Source organism: Pelodiscus sinensis, chromosome 32 (assembly GCF_052426305.1).
Source record: "Pelodiscus sinensis isolate ZL-2025 chromosome 32, ASM5242630v1, whole genome shotgun sequence".
In the NCBI taxonomy this organism is placed as follows: Eukaryota; Metazoa; Chordata; order Testudines; family Trionychidae; genus Pelodiscus; species Pelodiscus sinensis.
Window position 1 is genome coordinate 15,494,745 of NC_143083.1, and position 20,763 is coordinate 15,515,507.

At 65.1% G+C, this 20,763-nt stretch overlaps 2 protein-coding genes across 2 annotated transcripts in view; one reads left to right on the plus strand and one right to left on the minus strand.

Annotated features, from left to right (window-relative positions):
• PALM (paralemmin) overlaps positions 1 to 7,454 on the minus strand; it is a 50,009-nt gene extending 42,555 nt beyond the window's left edge. The window contains exon 1 of the mRNA XM_075902610.2: positions 7,230 to 7,454. Within this exon, the coding sequence (XP_075758725.1) occupies positions 7,230 to 7,234 (5 nt within the window). The 5' untranslated portion in view covers positions 7,235 to 7,454. The remainder of the gene's footprint in view (positions 1 to 7,229) is intronic.
• A 4,020-nt stretch (positions 7,455 to 11,474) lies between these two features.
• On the plus strand, positions 11,475 to 17,615 carry PRSS57 (serine protease 57). The gene is made up of 5 exons (XM_075902600.2): positions 11,475 to 11,693; positions 12,296 to 12,449; positions 12,659 to 12,803; positions 13,533 to 13,793; positions 14,226 to 17,615. Exons 1-5 carry the CDS (start codon positions 11,630 to 11,632, stop codon positions 14,376 to 14,378), a joined length of 777 nt encoding a protein of 258 aa, XP_075758715.2. The 5' UTR covers positions 11,475 to 11,629; the 3' UTR covers positions 14,379 to 17,615.
• Positions 17,616 to 20,763: the final 3,148 nt, after the last annotated feature.

A 20,763-nucleotide genomic window follows, 5' to 3' on the forward strand; every position in this document is an offset into this window, starting at 1 on the left:
AGGGCCAGGCTGCCATCCGGGAACCGTGTCTCAGTTGTACGCGAGGCGCCCAGGCAGGACCTCCCGGAAAGGCCAGCCAAGGGCAGGGCCGGGAGCTGGGCCGGAGGCAGGGCAGGGAGCCAGGCCGGGAGCCGGGCCGGAGGCAGGGCAGGGAGCAGGGGGCCAGGGACAGGGCCAGGAGCCGGGTTGGAAGCCGGGCCGGAGGCAGGGCAGGGAGCTGGGCAGGGAGCCGGGCCAGGAGCCGGGCCGGAGGCAGGGCAGGGAGCCGGGCTGGGAGCCGGGCCGGAGGCAGGGCAGGGAGCAGGGGGCCAGGGACAGGGCTGGGAGCCGGGTTGGAAGCCGGGCCGGAGGCAGGGCAGGGAGCTGGGCAGGGAGCCGGGCCAGGAGCCGGGCCGGAGGCAGGGCAGGGAGCAGGGGGCCAGGGACAGGGCCGGGAGCCGGGCCGGAGGCAGGGCTGGGAGCCGGGCCGGGAGCCGGGCTGGAGGCAGGGCTGGGAGCAGGGGGCCAGGGACAGGGCTGGGAGCCGGGTTGGAAGCCGGGCCGGAGGCAGGGCAGGGAGCTGGGCAGGGAGCCGGGCCAGGAGCCGGGCTGGAGGCAGGGCTGGGAGCAGGGGGCCAGGGACAGGGCCGGGAGCCGGGCCGGAGGCAGGGCAGGGAGCCGGGCCAGGAGCCAGGCCGGAGGCAGGGCCGGGAGCCGGGCCGGAGGCAGGGCTGGGAGCAGGGGGCCAGGGGCAGGGCCAGGGGGCCGGGCGTGGCAGCTCTAACCTGGGGCTCAGCAGGTCCGAGGCGCTGGGACGCTTAGCACTGCCCACTGTGCGCAGCCAAAGTCCCCCTCCCGGCCCGCAGGCCCCATGCAGAGACCCCCAAACTTCCCCCGTCCCCGTGGCCTTGTCACGTGTGCCCAGCATCACCCAGTATCCAACACCCTCTGCCCCCGTGGCCATCACCCCGTATCCAACACCTGCCCCCGTGGCCCCGTGGCCCTGTGACATGGCCTTTGCCCAGCATCACACTGTATCCAGCGCCCACCCCCATCTCCGTGGCCCTGTGACATGGCCTGCGCCTGGCATCACACTGTGTCCAACACCCAGTCTCGGTCCCCGTGGCTCTGTCACGTGGCCTGTGCCCAGGACCCTGCCATAGCTGACGTCACTCCTGGCCCATCACACTCCCAAACCCAGCGTCATTCTACAGCAGGCAGCAAAATGAGTAAAACCTGCTGGGGGACGAGTGTTCGGAGAAGAGCCGGGTCGTCTGGCGGGCAGCTAATCCAGTGGGCCGGGGGCATGGGCCAGTGGTCTGGCCACGAGCTGAGAGACACCGACCCGCTCTCTGTACGACCGTGGGCCCCGCTCCACGCCCCCTCCGGACCCGGGGCACGGGAGCTGCTGTGCCCAGCGCGACGAAGGAGGCGAGGGGCTTCCATAGGGCAGAGTGGGGGGAGGGGCGTGTAAGCGGCTACACCAGGCAGCAGTCGGCGGATGCATCCACAATCCGGAGCTGCCAGAACGACTCCTCTGGCTGGAGTCTGGACAGAACCCGGCCCGGAGACCCGGCCTGGAGCGGCCGATTCCTCTGGCCTCTCTCCTCCCTCCCTCCCTCCCCTGCTTCTGCTGCTCGCGCCCCTCCCCTGCCGCCAACGCTGGGGCCAGCCAGGGGCCGAGCTCTCCGGATGCGATTTGCAAGGGACAACACGCATCTCGGTGCAGCTCACCCCGGGTGGGGAAGGGAGGTGCCTAATTCCCTTGGGTCTTCTGAAGAGCCCAAAGCCGGGCCCACTGGGCAGCTGAGCTCTGCTGGAAGGAGGCAAGAGGAGCCCCCAGAAAACGGCCCCGACCGCTCACCACCCAAGTATCCGGGTTCAAATCCCAGCAGGGGTAACTCAGCCTCCCGCCAGCTGGCTCCTTACGGGACACCCCCGCTGCCCAGGCCCCCTGCAGGGACACGAAGGGCCAAAGCCACATCTGGGGCTGCCCCCTGCCCGGCCGGCAGCTCCGTGTCTTGACGCTGGGGGTTGAAGGATGCTACTGCCAGGCAGGTTTCCTCTCCTAGTCGCGGCTTCGTGGATTTCCCTTCCCGGCCGAGGGGCTCAGCCCCTGCCCTTGGGGAGAGGAGACGGCCCAGGGCCTGGCGGCACGAGGCCGGAGCAGCGCTGTCGGATTGATCCACCAGCTCCAGTGCAGGCAGGACGTGCCAGGAGAAAATGGATTCCCTGAATATTTGATGCGAGAGGCTCCAGGAGCCAGTTCGATGGGAAAATTACGGCTCTTTTCCAAGGAGCCCCGTGGCCACGGCCCTCCGGTGAGAGGAGCCCGGCTCAGGATGGGCCCTGCCTGGAAACACCCACAGTGTTTGCAACCCGCAGCCAGCTCTTAACCCTCTCACCCCCTCATTCGAGAGCAAGGCAGGGCCCAGCGTAGGGCACTCGCCTCAGAGACGGGGCTGCTGAGTTCACACCCCTGCTCATGGGACCTCGGGCAAGTCACTTAGCCGCTCCGTGCCTCAGTTTTCCATCTGCATAAAGGGGGCCAGGAGCCTGCGCTCCTTCCAGCTGTGTGAGCTTTGGGCTGCTCGGTCAGCTTCGGAGACACACCCAGTCTCTGTGAACCCTCTGAGAGCCACGCACTGCCACGAGCCGCAAACCCACGTGTGCAGGGCGGCGGCTTTACAGCTTCCCTTGGAACATCAGGGAACACCTGCTGCCGGAGATGCCACCATCGGCCTAACCCATGGGGCTGATTTTCCAGCCCTTGTGCGGCTCCTGTGCCTCTCCGTCTCCTCCCTCCCTCTGTGGGTCGAGTGTTTGGGGCCGACCGTGTCCAGAGGGGTGTCTAACAATACGCCAGAGGGACGGGGCCAGTTTCATGCAGTTTCTTACAAGCTGGGCTCATTAATTAAATAAATACCTCCCCCCCCAGGGGACAGTTACATAAAAACAGGTTGGAGACGGGCGACAAGTAACTACTCCGCTGGGTCTATGCGGGGGGGCAGGCGCTGATCTGCCACTGGGCCCCTTCCCTCGGGGGCTCTGAACACTGGCCCTGACCTGCTCCGGATCCCCATCCAGCCCTCGCAGTCCCCTCCATCCGCCCCTTGCGTGCCAAGCGGGAAAGCCGTCCCCCCCGGTTGTCCCCTCTGTCCCCCCACAACTCCTGCATGGGCCTGTGAGCGGCAGCTCGGGGGGGCCGGCTCACCACGGGGAGCCAGAGCCCTGGGGAAGGTTCGTTGCTCCACTGCTACGCGGGAATCTGGCCAAAGGGAACCAGGCGCCTTTGCAAACCCACCACCCCAAGGCCTCACTTTAAAGCCTGCGAAGTCAAAATCCCCCCCCCTCCCCGATCAGAGACGACTCCCGGAGGTGAAGTCCCCAGTGGGGAGGCCCAGGGAGCGTGAGGCTAGTGAGGCCCCTCGGTCCAGACGAGGTGAGAGAGGCCGAGGCAGCTCCCCGTGGGTGCGGGCCAAGACAGAGCCATAGAGATGGAAAATTAAACTCTCCATTTACCCACCAGCACAAACGGTGCCAGGCGGCCAGAAGGCCTTGCAGTGGGGGTGGAACATTGGAGCCACCCCCCGCCCAACAACTCAGAGACCCAAATCCCAAACGGCTTTGCAAAAACCACATGAAACCTTCACTCCAAAGCCCTCCCCAGCGCACTCGAGTCCCAAATCCAGACCCCCCCCGAACTCAGGAACAAGCCCGAGAGCAGGTGCTGGAAAGTCCGGAGCAAGGGAGATCTGGCAGAGAGAGTAAGAACAGCTCTGAGGCTCGCTAAGCCCTGGGACACGCAGCCACCGGAATCCCTGTCGTTAGGGGCTTTTCGGAACCGGGCGGACGAGTGCCTCTCGAGGCGGCGTGGTGCTCGCGGCCCTGCCTCCGCGCAGAACACGGCCCTGGACCTCTTGACGTGCCACGTGGGAAAGTCCCTTCCTGACCAATAGTTCTAGGCTGAATTTGGACTGAAATGCTGAAGCGCTTCCTTGCTGCAGGGCCCCAAGAGCGAGTGCTCCCCGGTTCACGAAACCCGACAGTCTTGGGCCTCGCTGCGAGGGAGGCCGGGCCTGTGAGTATCAAGGGAATCGTCCTTCGCGTTTGGGGCTTTCTTCAAACTCAAAAGGAGCCTCAAGCTGAAGAGGGGCTGAACCCCCCCGGCTCCGAGCCAAACGCCGGCTTTGCCCAAAGTCTCTCCCCAAACTGCCGTGCTTTGCGGGGCTTTGCCTTTCAGTGCGCCACCCGGGAAAGGGCCCAATATTTAGAAACAGGCTTCTCCATGCCCTTGCTAGTGGGCGCCCCGAGGGGGAGAGGGGCTGCACCGGCTCAAACCGAGGATCAGAAACAAATCATGTCCATGGAATTAAAAAACGAAAAACCCAGAGGACGTAAGTGGCAAAGCAAACGCCCCAAACACACCCGCCTGCGCGCTGTAGCCCCGGGCTGGTAGCGCTGGATCGGAGGGAGGCAGCCAGAGAGCGAAACTGACTTGGCACTGGGGGGGGGGGAATAAATGAAACTGACCGGGGTGTGTTCTTTGCTGGGGGTCCCATCCTGCCTGCTCAGGCCCCAGTGCCCTTCAGAGTCCGAGTCAGTGTGGCACAGCGAGGGCTTCTGGACTCGGGCTCAAGTTTGGGGAGGGTTTTAGAAGGCCCTTCGGGTGTCCGGCCAAAGCCGCCTTTTGCCCCTTGCCCCACCCCTCAGAGGGAAGAGCCTCCTCTGGCTACTGGCCAAGAGAGGTCACCACTCAGGCCTGAACTCTGGGTCCCAGGCGTTGGCTCTGCTGGTAACTGAGCAGTGGGACCACTGACACCTGGCGCCGCCCTCCCAGCTCTTTCCTGCCCCCAGGAGGGACGGAGCAGGCTCCAGGCAGCTCCTTGAAACTTTCCCACTGAGACAGAAGCAGGGACGTGTCAACGCGCTTTGCATGACCCCTGTTCTCAGGGTATCTGAGACCCTCACAGTCTGTGGCATGTTTATGCTCACAGCACCCTTGGGAGCTTGAGTGAAGCTATTGCCGCAATTATACATCTAGGGAAACTGAGTCACGGAATGGCTAAGGGACTTGCCCATGGTCACTCAGGGTGCCTGTGCCAGAGCTGGGAAATGAGCTCAGCCAGGGAACTAATGACTCCACCATCCTTCCTGCCTCAGGAAAAGCAGTGCGATCTCTCCCTTCCTGCTGCAGGCCCGACTCCCCTCTCGCTCTCAGCAACACAAAGCAGAAGCAACCCCCCCCCATCAGCCATTCAGTTATCGCAGTGAGAGACCAGGACCGGGCCCTCTCAGTGTAGGCACCTATCCACACCCACGTGTGCAGAGAGTGCCTGGAGAAGACTCCTCCCCACACCCAAGCACATGCTGCTCAACTTGACTTGAGACCCAACTAAGTCAGCCTGGTTGACGTGAATAATAATTGAATGTCCCTAATTGTCCTAATCCCTGTTGTCCTTCTCTGGCACCACAGGGTCTCAGAGCCCAGAACAAGCATTGCTGTATTGCTGTGCCACAGAGCAGGACGGCATTAGCCCCATTTCACAGGGGAAACTGAGGCAGAAACTTGGCCTCCAAAGCCCTGGTTCCCTATTCTTACCCTTAGACCCTACAGAGCTGTGGAGAAAAGCCAGGAGTCATGATTTCACACACACACTCTAACCCTACTCCCTTCCCAGAGCCTGCTGGTTCCTAGCCAGCTGTCGGCCCAGAAGCCAATGCTCCCTCCTAGGCCTGGCACTGTCTGCAGGGGGGAGGGGGAGCTGTGCAGCCCACAGGTGAGTTCTTGCTGAAAGACAAGCCAGGTGGGGGCATGACAGAGACCCCGGGTAGCCGGTATCCACCCTGGGAACAGCTCCTGGCCCATCACTTGCTGGGGGAGCTGACTTTACAGGCTGCCCGTCCCCACCCCAGCTGCAGCCCCCGCTCCCAGAGGGGACTGAGCTGTCCCTACCCCCCCATGCGCTGACCCCTCTCTGCAATGGCCCCTCCTGCCCCCCTGCATGTAGCTGGGAGGCATCCGCTGCCTGCAGGCCCCTGCTGAGCCGGCTGGGCCTGGAGACGTTGTAACCCCCCCCCCCCCCCCCCCTCCAGCTAAGTAACATGCTCGGATCCCCACAGCACCTCGCAGGCGCGGAGGCTGGAGAGGCTGAGCCCCCCCCCCCCAGCCCCTCTCCCGTACAGCGCCTCCTGCTGGGAGCCCCATGCAGCCCCCGCCCCCGAGAATCCGAGATGCACCGCGGGATCCAGCCTTTCCCCACCTTGGCCGGCTCCGAGGGAAGAGCCCAGGCAGCCGGGGGAGGGGGGCGGCCAGAGGAAGCCTGGGACCCCCCCCACACACACTGCAGCCTGGCGGGAGCAGCCCGGACCACGAGCAGATGCGGGGACTTGCCGCGCACCTGGCCCCAGGCTCCCCGCGGGTTGCCCCGAGCCGGGCGCTGGCTCACGGCGGCCGGGTCTCTGGTCCTCCCCTGCCCCGGGAAAACCCCGCGCCTGCCCTGCCGAGGGCTGGGACCGGAGCCGCCGCCGGGGCAGGGTCGGGTGCTAGTTCCACCGGACACCGCAGCCCCGGAGCGCCCCGAGCCGCCTCCCCCCAGCGGCTCCGCGGGCACCAAGCCGGGTGCTGCCGGAGTCCCGGGGGAAGCGCAATTCCCCGGCCGGCTCCGGCTCGGGCAGGTCGGCGCCAAGCCGCGTCCCTCCGGGGCCCGACCCCCCACCTGTTGTCTTGCTAAACAGGCAACTCTCAGCAGCGGCCCCCGGGCCGCCCCGCCCCGGCCCTGCGCGGCCCCGATCCTGAGCCGGCTCCGCGGGGCCCCGCCAGGCACCCCAATGAGGCCACCAGGGCTAAGGCCCGGCTCGGGCGCGGCGCTCGGCTGAGTCACTGCACGAGCAGCCCAGCGAGGAGGGGGCGTCCGCACCCTCGCATGCGCCACCCCCCCAGCACGTCAAAGAGCCCCCCCGCCCCTCCTCGCCAACCCCAAACGCCCGGGGCCGGGCACAGGGCAGGACTCGGCGCGCCCGGCCCCTGCCTGCGGGAGCCCCCAGCTGTCACCGGGGGGACCGGGCGGAGGGGGAAGGAGCCAGAGAGGCCAGCTCCCGAGACAAGGCCGGGGCAGCAGCCGCCGACGAGCCCGGAGCCCGAGCCCAGCCTGGCTTGGCTGGACGGGGCCGGCCGGCGGGCGAGGGGAGACGCGCCCGGCCCCCCACGGCGCGGACACATGCCCGGAGCGCGGGGACGCCGCACTTACTCCATTTTCCCAGCCGCCGCAGTCCTCCGCCCGCCTCGCCCTCTGGCTCGCAGCCCCGCGGAGCCCGGCGCCGCGCTGCAGGGAGAGGCACCGCCGGCCCGGGAAGCCCCGCGCTGAGTCCGCTCAGGGGCAGCGGGTGGCGGGAGAGCGGGCGAGCGGCGGGCGGCTGCTCCGCATCCCCCGCTGCGTTATTGTCCGGAGTGCGGCTGGCGGCGCTGGGGATGGGAAGGGATTTTCCCTCCCCCCTTCCCTGTCTCCAGCATCCGAACAGCACCGTCTGCTGGGCGGCGCTTGCCACTGCCGCGGGCCGGAGCAGGCGGCTCGGTGCGCCCCCGAGCCCGCTCTGTGCGCCCCAGGGGCCTGCCGGCAGGTGAGCGGCGCCAGAGCCGGCTGCCCGCATCCCGCTGCTGCCGGGGCTGGGACCGAGTCACTGAGCTACTGCGCCCGATTTGCGAATCCCCCAGAGCCGGGGGCGGCCTGGCCCTTGCGCGGAGCCTCTTTAGTCCGGCGCGTCCCGCCCGGCCACAGCGCCCAGCTCTGCAGCCCCTGCCCCCCCGCCCCTTCCCCAGGGCGGATCCGGGCCCTTGGCAAGGCCGTGGCGGGCCCTCACTGCAGGAGGGGGATGAACCTCGGGGGCCCTTTGCTGTTCAGAGTCCCAGGCTGGCAGAGACCTCAGGTGGCACCGAGTCCAGCCCCAACTGGGCCCTCTGCTTCTCCGCTCCTTGAGCCTCTGCCAGGGTTCAGCCCTGCGGGCCTGGCGGGGGCGGGCGGGGGGCTCCCCAGTGCCACAGCGGCACCGCACAGAAGCAGCAAGGCTGGGGGTGCGGCCTGGGTTGGTTCTGGTGCCCTCCCTGGGTTTGTGCCCCCCTTCCATCGCTCTCGGGTTGTACCCGGCTCTGCAGGCCTGTCCCGCCTTAGTCCTGCAGCGAGCACAGGGCTCTGCATGCCCCTGGCCAGGCGCCTTTCCCGGCCAGGCAGCAGCAGGCCTTGTAGCTGAACGTGGCCCCCCGGGCTCATCAAGGTGGGCTAGGGAGAAAGGCCTTTGACCAGACAGGTGATGTTAAAGGGAGTGGGAAGGGCTGGAGCTGTCACAGGGACAGTGCATACGGGCCCTGCTGCTGGAAGACCAGTTTTGCTGGTTCAGGTAACGCTGTATCCACCCAGACCCAGGGTTCCCTGTATGCTGAGTGCTTGGGCAGCCACCCAGGTGAGAATCAGGTGTTGTCCAGCAGATTAGCAGAGCGCACACAGCTAGCAGTGTGTGCGTCTACTGGTGGTGCACATCCCTGCATGCCTTAGTGCACAGAACAAAATTGATTCTGCACCTGGGTGGAAAAATTAGACCATTGTACGGGCCTTCTCGTGGCTCTGTTCCAAGAGCGGGAAGTGTGGCTGCAAACAGAGTCAGGGCCCCAAACTGGCCACAAGGGCTGGTGGGTTCACCCAAGGGTGTCTACAATAAGACAAGCTTGGGCCTTTTGAGTCGTAGTCAGCAGAGAGAACAAAAAGCCCCATCAAAAGTGCAGCTCATGGTCCCTGCTGGGCCTGCCTCTGCTCCAACCAGCTGGTGTTCCTGGCAGCTTTTCTCCCGCGGATGCCACAGGGGGGAGGAGGGAGGCCCCGAGGGGTCCCTAGCACCCCTACAACAGGCGAATGGCCACTGTCTCCCCCACCAAGCACATTTAGACAGACTGCACCTTCTCCCGTGCCCAGCTACAAATCACAGCCACCCTGGCTTGCAGCGCTAATGCCCCCCTCTCCCCCGCAGCCCTACAAATCTGTCCACGCCGGTGCTTCCTCTCATGTTTTCCATCCCAGTGCAGAATAAATGTTGTTGTATGCACCCATTAATGTGTGGGTGTGTACCACCAGTAGGAACACAGGCTGCCACCTGAGGGCGCTCTGCCAATCAGCTGGGCAGCACATGAATCTCTGCTGGGTGGCTGCCCACGTGGTCAGCAAACACTATCCATCACTCTGACAATTCTCCCTTCCCATTAGCCACCCACGGCTGCAGGAAGGCTCGTCAGTTTCCTCCCCATAGGCCAGCCAGCCCCACGGCAGGTGATGGTGGCTCCCTAGAGACCGAAGTTGTAAGGGATGGAGAGGGAGCTCGCATGCCATGCCCTGGCCAGTGGGGAGCTGGGCCAGGAAGATGCTCCGGACCCAGGATGTTCCTCGGGGCATGTGGCTCTTTTATGACCTTGCTGGCTGGATGCTGCCTGAAGCCAGGGAAAGACGCGGGAGGGGAGAGAATTCTGGGTGCCAGGAAAGTCTGGGTTTCCCCCTCCCCCACCAGCACAACGGTTTCCTCTCACAAACGGCCTCAGGAAGCAAAGTGGGTGAATCTAAAACGGCCAGGAGGGTTGGGAAATCCGAGCGGTGGAAGCTTCAAGCCCTAAGTCTGGGGCAGGTGCCGGAATTGCTCCACGTGTACAGACCAAAGGCACCGGATGAACGTGCCTCCCGTCGGCAGCTCTCTGCACTGCAAACCCCTCCCCCAGCCTCAGGACTCCTGCCCCTGGAGCAGGCTGAGCCCAGAACCTGGCGCTGCAGGCGGCGTTCAGAATCAGGGCTCGGAGCCTGACCTCTGGAATGGGCCAAACCAAACTCTGACCTCAAGGGGGGGGTTGGAATCGGGATCCCATTTCACAGCTGCCCTGACCTCTGGAATGGGCCAAACCAAGCTGGCAGAGCGGCAGGTGCATTTTCCAGGGGTCCCCTCTCTCGAAGGCCAGTAAAACTCGTGGCCTGAACCTCCCAGGGAGACTGGAAATGTCGCGCTCAGGTTTTCCCATGGCCAAGCACGTTGCATTCGTCCATTCTCGGAGCCAGGAGAGCGTCACTGTAAGACCGGCCGGCCGGGTTCCCGCCTGCGTCCACCGGGCTCTGCACACAGACGCTTTGGGGCGGTGGAGGGCAGGCTGATGGCCGGCTTCCAGGTGACACTTGCAGAAGTCGCCAGCCGGCTAGATCCCTGCGAGGCTCCGTGGCACGGCTCGCGGGATCCTGAGGTTTTATTCCCCATTTTTACCCCAGCTCCTACCTCGTGGGGGGTTATTTTTAAAGCAAACTACAGTGATAAGCGCTATGGAAAGTCTTCGGGGGCTGTTCTACCTGTTACAGCAGGGCTACTCCACTTTGGAAGGCCTGGGGGCCACAATGATACTCACAGCACATGCCACGGGCCCAAGTGTGGCTGCATAGACATGCAAATCTATGCACATAGCTACTGTCACACTGACGCGCATGAATACAAAGATGAAGGCAAGACGACACAACACGCAGGCCCCATTGACGTCAGTTCTGCTGATGTTAATCAAATGCAACATTTACCCCATTTCCACCCATGACAGCACTTTGAATGAGCAATGACAGTCCAGGAATGGAACCACTAAACCCACATATCACCAGAAGACCATCATATTGACTATTTGTTTGTTTTGGCTCCCATCTGTGGGCCGCGTGTTGAGCCCCACGTAAACCCAAACTGCACCGCAGGCCGCAAACAAATGGGCCACGGGCCGCATGCAGCCCTGGGCCACGTGCTGAGTAGCCCTGGGTTACAGCGTCTCAGCCATGCATGGACACCTTCTGAGAAAAGTATTTGGCCGCCCACCCCCTGGGAGCTAAATGCCTTGGGGCACTGGCCCCGTGATCTTAATTTTACAGATGGGGAAACTGAGGCATGGAGAAGGGAAGTGGCTTGCAAAGTTCATACAGCAGATAAGTAGCAGAGGGAGGAACAGAAGAGGGTCTCTCAGTGAGGCTGTTTTCCGCCCAAGCCCACATAACGGCCCAGGCTGAGTTGAAACATAACCAGGGCTGTCCTGAAACTCAGCCTGGCCTGCTTCTGTCCCTTAGAAAACCAGACCAAAGCGTCCCTCTCTGTCTAGCAGCCAGTGCTGGGGGGGGGTCTAGGGCTCAGGGTCTGCCCTAGACTTTCCTGGGGACCCTGGGAAAGGCCCACGCTGGGCTGGAGTCCCCACGTGGCTATGAACCCGACGCCTGTCCAGACTGTAAGTGCTTGGGGGCGGGGACCGTCCCTCACTGTGCGGCAGGACCCCGGGCCAAGGCGCCTGGGGCTTTCAGGCCTTCCCAGGCCAGCTGGCTCCTCTCTAACCCACCTGCACACCCCATTGTAGCTCCGCACTGCCTGGTTACACCCCGCTCCCTGCAACGGCTCCAAGCCCCTTCCCCTTTCGGTGTCTACCCCTCCCCCCCACTGCAGGGCCTCTGTGGTTTCTCCCGGGGGCCGGCAGAGGGGATTGCGCAAGCCACAAACGGTGCGGGGGCCGGCCGAGTGCCCCGTGGCACCTAACGAAGCGGAGCTGCCGGACCCTCCTTTCTGCCTGGACTATTTAACTCCCGCCCCCCTGTCCCTGGCACAGAGAGCCGGCATGTGGAGCACCGGCCTGCTGCTGCTGGGGCCCCCGGCCCTGCTCCTGGCGCTCATCCCGGCAGGTGGGGGAAGATGGGGGTTGGGGCCGAGGGGCTCAGTGGGGAGGAAGCATTAGGCGAGGGCGTCTGGGCACAGGGGTTCCAGGGCGGGGGAGGGGATGCTGAGAAATGGCTCCTGGGGGGGCAATGGACAGAGAGTGGAAGCATGGGGGGGGGGACTCCAGGAAAGTTGCTTTAGCTCTGTGCCTCAGTTTCCCCTCTGTAACAGGGGGTGCAAAGAGAAATGCTCCTTCTGACACTTGCCCTTGACATCACTGGGGCCAGGACGCCTCTGCTTCCAATAGCCGCAGAGATGCCTGAGCCCGGGCCTGCAGCGGGGTCTGGGAGCCAGGCGTGGCCGAGCTCTGAGGCCTGCCTGTGGGGGGGGAGAGGGGCTGTGGCCCAGGGGTGCCTGGGGCTGCCACCACGGGCGCGAGAGTCAGGTCTGGGGCCCAGGGGGTTGCATCGTGTCAGGGCGGCACCTCCCCCCGCTTTGCCATAGCCCCGGGGTGGCCAGGCTGCTGGCTGTCCCGTTGGGCACCCCGGCCAGCCCCCCCCAGCCCAGCCCAGGCACAGGGGAGGCGGGTTCCCTTCCCCTCCCCCAAGAGGTGTTTGGTTCGGGACAGGTGCCGCGGGGAGCTGGATTATCGGGGGGAAGGAGGCCAAGCCCCATTCCCGGCCCTACATCGCCTCCATCCAGCTGGACGGGCAGCACGTCTGCGGGGGCGCCCTGGTCTGGCGCAAGTGGGTGATGACGGCGGCTCACTGTGTGATCCCCAGGTAAGACACGGGCGCCCTGGGACCCCCGGGACCCACCCCGGCGAGAAATCCCCCTGCGAGTTCCTGCCCCACCGCCCAGCCCAGCCGCCTCCCCGGAGCCCTGCCCCCGCCCAAGCACCTGGCTGAACTCTCTAGCTTCTTGGGCTGCGGGTTCAAATCCCGACAGAGGCAGCCCGGCGGCCGGTGACCCCTGGGGCTGTACCCCGCAGGCATTCCCCCTCCGTGCGCGTCGTGCTGGGGGCTCACTCCCTGAAGCAGCAGGAGGCCTCGCAGCAGATCTTCAGCGTCCGGGAATCCATCATGCACCCCCACTTCAACGCCCGGACCGTCCACAACGACATCCGCCTGCTGGAAGTGAGTCGCTGGCGGGACTCAGTTTCCCTAGATCTGGGAAGGGGGGGGGGACGCTCACGGCCCCCAGCGCAACCCCCCGGAGTTGAGGGAGAATTTTCTTGTCGGGGGGGGGGGGGCTCAAACCCTCTATTGCGGAGAGCAGACCCCCCCCCCCCCGCTGGGAAAACAGGCTCGAATGTCCCTCGAGGGGGGGAGTCCCTGGGGGGGGGGAGCACACGGACGGTCCCGGCGGGGCGGGGCACGTTTGGTGGGGAGGCTGCAGCCTGCAGCGCAGGGGGGGGTAGTCGTAGGGGCCCGGCTCAGAGCCGCCCCACGCCGGGGGGTCCCCGAAACTGGGGCGCTTGCCTGGGCCTGAGGCTGCTCGGCCCCCCCGGCACTCGCTTGCGGGGGGGGGGAGCCCCGGGGAGCTCCGCAGCAGCCCCCCCGCGGCGCACGGGACTCGAGCCGCCCTGGAAAAGTCCCGTCCCGTGCAAGGAGCAACCCAGCCCGCCACGAGGGGGCGCTGCCGCCCGGAGAGAGCCCGGCCCGGTCTGGGGGGTCTTTGCTGGGGCGGCCTCGCTTTGCAGCCGGGCGGGGTGGGGGAGGGGGCCCTGGGGCCTGTGCGTCCCCCGCAGGATTTGAACCCGTGGCCGGAGGAGCTGCAAGCCGGGGCTTGGCCAGCTCCAGTGGAGGCGGGTCGCCCCTTTGCGTGAGCCGGGCTGACGGGGTCCCCTGGGCTCGGCTCCCCAGCTGAACGCCTCCGCCGTCTTGAACCGCTTCGTGAAGCGCATCAGGCTGCCCCCGCCCGGCCTCGACCTCCGCGCCGGGTTGATCTGCAGGGTGCTGGGCTGGGGCGACACCTCCAACTTCGGCACCATCCCCGCCGAGCTGCGGGAGACCCGGACCACCATCGTGGACAGGACGGTCTGCAACGCGCTCTGGGTGGGCCACGTCAACCAGGACATGCTGTGCGCCGCCAGCCTGAACAGCACCCTCCAGGGCGTCTGCTCGGTGAGGGCCAGCGTGGGGCTGCGAGCTTCCCCGCAGCAGTGCCGTGCCAGCTGCAGCACTCCGATTCCCACGCTGCAGTTCTCCCGGCTCCGGCCACATCTCCAGGGCTCCGAGTTTCCTCCTGCCCCAGGCCCAGCCATCCCGGTGGTGCAGCAGGGCCATGCCCGTGGGACCCCGCAGCAAGCCATTCCCACCCGGCACTGCCAGGCACGGCGACCTCCACACACGCCCCCCTCGGCCATGGCTCTCTCCTGCAGAGCAGTGAGCTGCGCTGTGGCCCTCGAGGCCAGGCCAGGCGGCCGGGGAACAGGGAGCCAGAGAAGCCCAGATTCTGGGCCTAGCAGCCTCCGCACAGCACCCCCTTTGTAGTCACCGCAGTCCAGGGCTGGCCAGTCCCGTACTGGGCTAACAGCCGGCTTCTCTTGCCTGCAGGGCGACTCCGGGGGCCCCCTCGTCTGTGGGGGCCGGGTGCACGGCGTCGTCTCCTTCTCGGGGCAGAAGTGCGGGTATCGCCGGTTCCCAGACATCTACACTCGGATCTCCAAGTACGTCTCCTGGCTCCAGGACGTGGTGAAGCGCTTTTAGGGCCGGAGCGGAGAATGCGGGGGGCTCCTTCTGCGACAGGAACTCTGCAGAGGGGGCAGCTGGGACGACGGGGGGTGGAGCTTTTCTATGGGGCAGTCCATGTGGCTTTCGTTATAAAGGCCATGGGCTCCGGGGTGCATGCGTGGGGCGGGGGAAAGTGCATCAGGGCTCCTGGGCTCTAGGCCCAGCTCTGGGGGCAGGGCACGGGGCCCTGTGGGAATGAGCAGTCAGGACGTCTGTGTTCTATTTCCATGGCCCTGGGCCCAGGCCCGGCCTCCCGCTGTGCCTCAGTTTCCCCAATGGTCACCAGGGGAGAAGGGGCCCCACCGCCCAGGGCTGCTGGGGGCTTCCGTGGATTAATATTTGGGGCGTTTGGAGCGGCGTAGGCGAGAGACAGGCAGAGGCGATGCCTGTTCACCGCCGGCACTTAGCTCTGCAGCGCTATTGTACCTGCCTGGGACCGGGCGCAGGGGGAGTGCATGGCTCACAGCCAGTGTCCTGCACCATCGGCACCCCCCCCCCCCCACGTGCAGGCCATGGGGAAAACCCGCCATGGATGGAAACCAGCAGAATCGGGCACCCCCGCGCGTGGGGCACGATCACACAGAGCCCCCACAGGCTACGGGCCGCCTGCCACGGCTCTCGAGTCCAGCCACCAGGAGGCGCCACAGACCCGCACTGTGGGCGGAGTTACCTGTCTCCATTTCCCGGCGCTGCTCCAATGGCCCCAGGGCAGCCACAGGGCCCCTGTCCCTGCAGCTCAGTCCCATGGCCTGGAACCCAACCCCTCACCCTGTGGGGCTGCGAGTGTTCCACCTACAACCTCCGCCCCCGGGACCCCAGGAACCCTGAGAGCCGCCCTGGCCCCCCAGGTTCCCCCTCGCTTGCCCCGGTTCTCACTGCCCCGCAGGGACAGAAAGGCGGCTGGGAGAAGCTGGGGCGATCCTCACCGCTCGCTCCCTCTTGGGGCTGCTCCTCCGTGCGCTCGGCCCCAGCTGCTTTGGCTGCTGCCTGGGGGGTTGCCACCGGGTGCAGCGGGGGGGGAGCCGCTACCTCTGGGCAGGCAGACGGGAGCCAGCCCTGCAGGGACAAACGGAACGTCTGCCCCTCGCCCCAGCCAGGTGCGCCGGAGGGCAGGCCTGGCATTCGTGGAGCGTCTCCAGCAGGGCCGGGCACTTCTCCGGGCACGAGCCCTCTGCACTGGCGGGGCCGGGGCCATGGGGCAGGTCCCACCCCGGGAACAGCCGGAGCACTGGGGTGCGCCCATGTTACCGCCCCAAGCCAAGGAGAGTCCCAGAGCGCGGCTGCGCCACGGAGAAAGGGGCGGGGGAGCCCCTGGCCAGAAGCAGCTGCTGGGTTAACGGGAGCCCTGCCCCCCTTCCACAGCCAGGTATAGAACCAGCCATCCTGACTCCCCCTCCCGCTGCAACCACTAGAGCTCACTGCCTCCTCCAGAACTAGCCGCACCAGAGAGTGGAGAGCAACAGCCAGTTAGGCCCCGAGGATCCTCCCCCGCGTGGCTACTGGGCCCAGGCAGGATAAATTGGTGTCAAACGCTTGGCGTCCGTCCCACCCCCCTTCCTGCCCCTCTGGCTCTCTCCTTCCCTCGGGGGGGGGGGGTCCCACAAGGCTGGGCTAACAGCTGCCACCTTGCCCCCCAGTGGCGGCCAAACCACGGGCTGGGTCTTACCTCTTGGGGGGGGGTGCGAGTGGATGGGCCCTGGGCTGCAAAGGGTTTGGAAAGTAAGAGCGGGGAAGGGACCGGCCCTTGTGCAGCGACTGATGCTGCTGCCTTCCTGGGGGGCAGGCGGGGGGCTCGCTGGCACGGCCCAGGGCCCTGCTGCACGAGGGATCACAGCATATGCAGCATTTATGGGCATTTCTGGGGGCACCACTCAATTAAGGCTCCCAAAAGGTTTGGCCTCCCCATTTTACAGATGGGGAAACCAAGGGCTGAGATGTCAGATCTCACAGTGAGTTGGGGCCAGAGCTGGGCACAGAACCCAGGACTCCAGGTTGTGTTCTTGCCCCGGGCCCGGTTCTGGTGCCCCCAGCCATGCTGCAGCCCCACTCTGGGTGTTACCATCAGACACCAGGGCTACAGCTACACTGGCGGCTGTCTACACTGCGCACGCGCGTTCTTGTGCAAGTAAATTTACAGTGTCGCGTTGTAAACCAGGGCTTCTTCCAGAAGTTATTCCTCTCCTCACGAGGAAGAAGCCGTCTTGCACAAGAGCTCTTGCACAAGAGGGCGGTGTAGACAGGCAACATGAATTTCTTGCACAAGAGGCCCCTCTGGTTAAAATGGCCATCGGAGCTTTCTTGTGCAAGGGAATGTCCACACGGCCATGGATGCTCTTGTGCAAAAGCTCATGGCTGCGTAGACGTGCTCTTGTGAAGCCGTTTCGCACAAGAACTCTTCCGCAAAACAGTTCTTGCACAAGAAGCTGCCAGTGTAGACGTGGCCCAGGGCTTTGCACCGGGGCTGCTCCTGATTACACCAGGGTGGGCCAAATGAGGCTCAGAGCCAATGCTCCTCCAGAAGCCCTTGGTCCCTGCTGGTCCGGATCCAGCGGCCCCACCTCTGCTATTCCCTGGGGCCGGCTGGTGCTGCCTTGGGGGCGGGCGGGGCGTGTGCTGGGAGGGGCTTTGGCGCTGCCCCCTGGGCGCTGGTTCCCCGTGTCCTGTCCCCAGCCCCCCAAACAGGCACCAATGGAACGGAGCCGAACACCCCTCAGGGGCCTGGGTGGTCACAGGCATAGACCGGGGGGGGGGGGGAAAGGGAGCTGCTGGGGGCATGTGGCTGGGCCATGGCTGCAGTTTCTTGAGGTGCACACAGAAGAAACCCCTGGAGGCTCATTCTTGAACCCCAGCCACTGGGTCAGCACCCCCCCCACAGTGTCCTAAGATCCCTGCCCCAACCCCCAGGCAGGTCTTGCCGATTTCCCCAGGGCTGGAATTAGAGCAGCCGGGAGGGGAGCGAGGCCAGGAAAGCTGAATTGGGTTCAAGCCCCAACCCCTTTCCGGAGCCCCCTAGATTGGGTCTGGATCCAACTGGGGACCCAAACTGTGGGGCCAACCCCCAGCATCCTCCTTCCAGCTTTGAGATCCGGAGCCGAATATTGCAACCCCCTCCTTCGGGCCCCCCCTGGGACCACCCCAATTTGCTCATCTTAACACACCATCACAATTGCACCCAATCAGCCATTAAACTGTCACTGTAAGAAACAAACAAAAGGAAGTGTTTTTTCATGTACCGCAGAGCCAACCTGTGGAACTCCTTGCCAGAGGGTGTTGGGAAGACCAGGACCGTAACAGGGCTCCAAAAAGAGCTGGATACACATATGGAGGACAGGTCTCGCAATGGCTGATGGCCAGGATGGGCAGGGAGGGTGTCCCTAGCTGCTGTTTGCCGGAAGCTGGGAATGGGTGACGGGAGGGATCTCTTGATTCCCTGTTCTGGGGCACCTGCCGGGACGTGGGGGGGCCTGCAACCCTCCTGTGCCTGGCGATTGGCTCCTTGGGCCGGCCACAGCACCCCTGGGCCCCGCCGTGTGACGGTGCCACTGCGTAACCCCCGGCGAGTGAGCGGGGCAACCTGGGTGACTGGGAGGGGCCGAGCAGCCCCCGCTGGCAGCCTCCTGGGGCCTTCCGAGGTGGCACGAGTCTGGCAGGTCTCAGCCACAAGTCCTCTAGCCAGGGCTGGGCTCTGGCCCGAGCTGCATGTAGCACTTACCCAGGATGAGTGGGGCTGGGAAGCCCTCTCCTCCCCCGCTGGGCCCCGCTACGTCTCTGCTGCGGGCGAGCCAGCCCAGAAACGGAACAGACATCTGGAGCCGGCCTCAAGGGGAAGAACAAAGGCCCCTCTTGTGACACCGCAGCCCGGCCCCCAGCAGAGACGGGCACAGCGGGACAAGCGCATCCACGCAGGTGGGCGGGGGAGCCCTCGTACCTCCTGCCCTGCGCCAGCCGGCGGCGCCCCACCCTCCCCGGGGCGGACAGGGAGGCTTTCCAAGGCCCAAGGGACTGAGGAGCATGAATCCTACCACGGAGGCGCCTAAGTCACTTGTGCACATCTCCCACGGCCTGCACACGGAGCTCTTTCCGCTCCAGGCCTCAGCGCGCTTTCCGCGTCCCGGTCCGCCTTTAGGAGAGGGGGAAACTGCTTCCCCAGGTCATGCTGCAGATCAGCGGCAGAGCCCTCGCCACTAGACAACACTGCCTCCCCAAAGCCCAGGGGCAAACCCGGGTTCTTGGCCAGCTGCCAAGTCCCACAACCCCTTTGCTTGTGCATCCCACCCGTGGGGTGTGCAGAGGAGGCCTCACCCCATAGCCAAAGGCGGGAGCAGGCCCCTCCCTTCCTGCGGGGGCTCGTGTGGTTTCATTTGCCATGAAATCCTGCCCAGGCCCCCCCGGGGTTGGCAGGCAGCTGCCCATGAGCTGGGGTGAGCGACAGCACCGGAGAGCCTGGGGCAGCCGGTCCGGCCCCGCCCCGCGAGCGGCAGCGAGGTAAGAGGCTGGGAGGGTCTGGCCCGGGGGTTCTTGGGCCCGTCACGTGCTTGGCCTGCACCGCAGCCGCCCCTCTGCCCTGGGGCCAAGCTGGCAGGGGCCAGCAGGACAGGCCCGGGTGCAGGCTGACGCTGGCATGTCTGCCTGAGAGGAGTTCGGCTAACGGCCCAGCCCCCCAGGGGTAAGCGCGTGTGACGGCCCGTCGGGGACCCCGGCCCTGCAGCTCGCCGAGACTCCGCCAGTCGTAGGACGGGGGTTTATTGCTTCTCCAGGGTACAGCCCAGACGTGCTGTGGAGATAGGAGTCAGGGCCAGGCAGCCTCAGACCCCTAGGGGCAGGGGACACAGGCCCCTGGCCCCCCGGCACTCGGCTCAGTCTGTTCCCCAGCCAAGCCCACCTCTTCCCAAAACCATCCCCCGGTAGCCACCCCCCTTCCCCTGGCCAGGTGAGAAACCTTGGCTGGCCATTGCCTACGTGCTGGTGCTGGGGCAACCCCCACTGGGCAGCGCTACAGCCAGAGGCCAGTAGGGGTCACCCACAGCCCACACAGCACGGGCCCAGGGCCACTAGACTAGACAGCCCCCCCACTACCTCACAGGGAGTCGGACGCCCACGTAGCCGGGCCCACGGCTTCATGGTCCTCCAGAATCCCCTCTGCCTGACGCCCACAGGACACGGGCGAGTGTGCTCCACTCGCTGCATGTCTGCCTCGGCGGGGATGTGTCCCTGGACCACGCCGGGCCTGGCCACGCTCGCTTTGCCAGGGCTCTGGGGCAGGGAGCGGGGCTGGTGTGTGACACGCCCCCGGTGCTCGCGTACAAGGGAACGAATCTCGCAGCCCCACACAATACTGCCAGACACAGGCGGATGCACAGCCCTGGTGAGCTGGAAACATTTGGATTTAATCAGAGAGAACAACAATAACAACGGCAAAACAAGCCACCAACCCCCGGCTCCCTCCGGCTCCCAGAGAGTCAACTCTGCGTACACAAGGATGGGGAGCGATCAGCTGTTCCCACTCAGATCTTGGAGTCGCTGTGGAGAGTTCTCTGAAAACATCCACCCAACGCGCAGCAGCTGAAAAGGCCAGCAGAGTGCTAGGGATCCTTCAAACAGGGATCGAGAATAAGACGCAGGAAATCTTATTGCCTCTGTATAAATCCAGGGGACGCCCCCAGCTCGAATCCTGGGTGCGAAGGTGGTCGCCTCCTCTCCAACAAGCTCTCTTGGCTTCGGCCAAAATTCACAAAGGGCAACAAAAGTGATGAGGGTTTGGAACGGTGCCATGGAGAGAGCAATAAAACTGAGATGGTTCGGCTTGGCTATGTCTAGACTACGGTGTTTGTCCAGGGTACCAGGGCTCTGTCTACACTGGCGGGTTATTGCGCAAGAAAACGTCCACACGGCCATGTGCTTTTGAGCAAGGGCTCCCATGGCAGTGTGGACACTCTGCTGGCCATTTTAGCCATAGGGCTTTCTTGCCCAAGAAACCCCTGCCAAGCATCCACAGTGCCCTCTTGCGCAAGAGCCCCTGCACGAGAGGGCTTACACCTGTTAAAAGAGCGTAGCTCTTGCACAAGAAGCCCTCTCTTCCCACACCGCACTGTAAATGTCCTTGTGCAAGAGCAGCGGGCAGTGTGGATGCTCCGTGGATTCTTGCACAAGAAGCCCTCTCTTCCCACGCCGCACTGTAAATGTCCTTGCACAAGAGCAGCGGGCAGTGTGGATGCTCTGTGGATTCTTGCACAAGAAGCCCTCTCTTCCCACGCCGCACTGTGAATGTCCTTGCACAAGAGCAGCGGGCAGTGTGGATGCTCCGTGGATTCTTGCACAAGAAGCCCTCTCTTCCCACGCCGCACTGTAAATGTCCTTGTGC

Excerpts from the sequence above, each read along its gene's own strand:
- PRSS57 (XM_075902600.2), top strand. The coding sequence starts at position 11,630 with ATGTGGAGCACCGGCCTGCTGCTGCTGGGGCCCCCGGCCCTGCTCCTG. Across the intron at positions 12,450-12,658 it reads GCTCACTGTGTGATCCCCAG|GCATTCCCCCTCCGTGCGCG; the intron begins GTAAGACACGGG and ends TGTACCCCGCAG. Across the intron at positions 12,804-13,532 it reads ACGACATCCGCCTGCTGGAA|CTGAACGCCTCCGCCGTCTT; the intron begins GTGAGTCGCTGG and ends TCGGCTCCCCAG.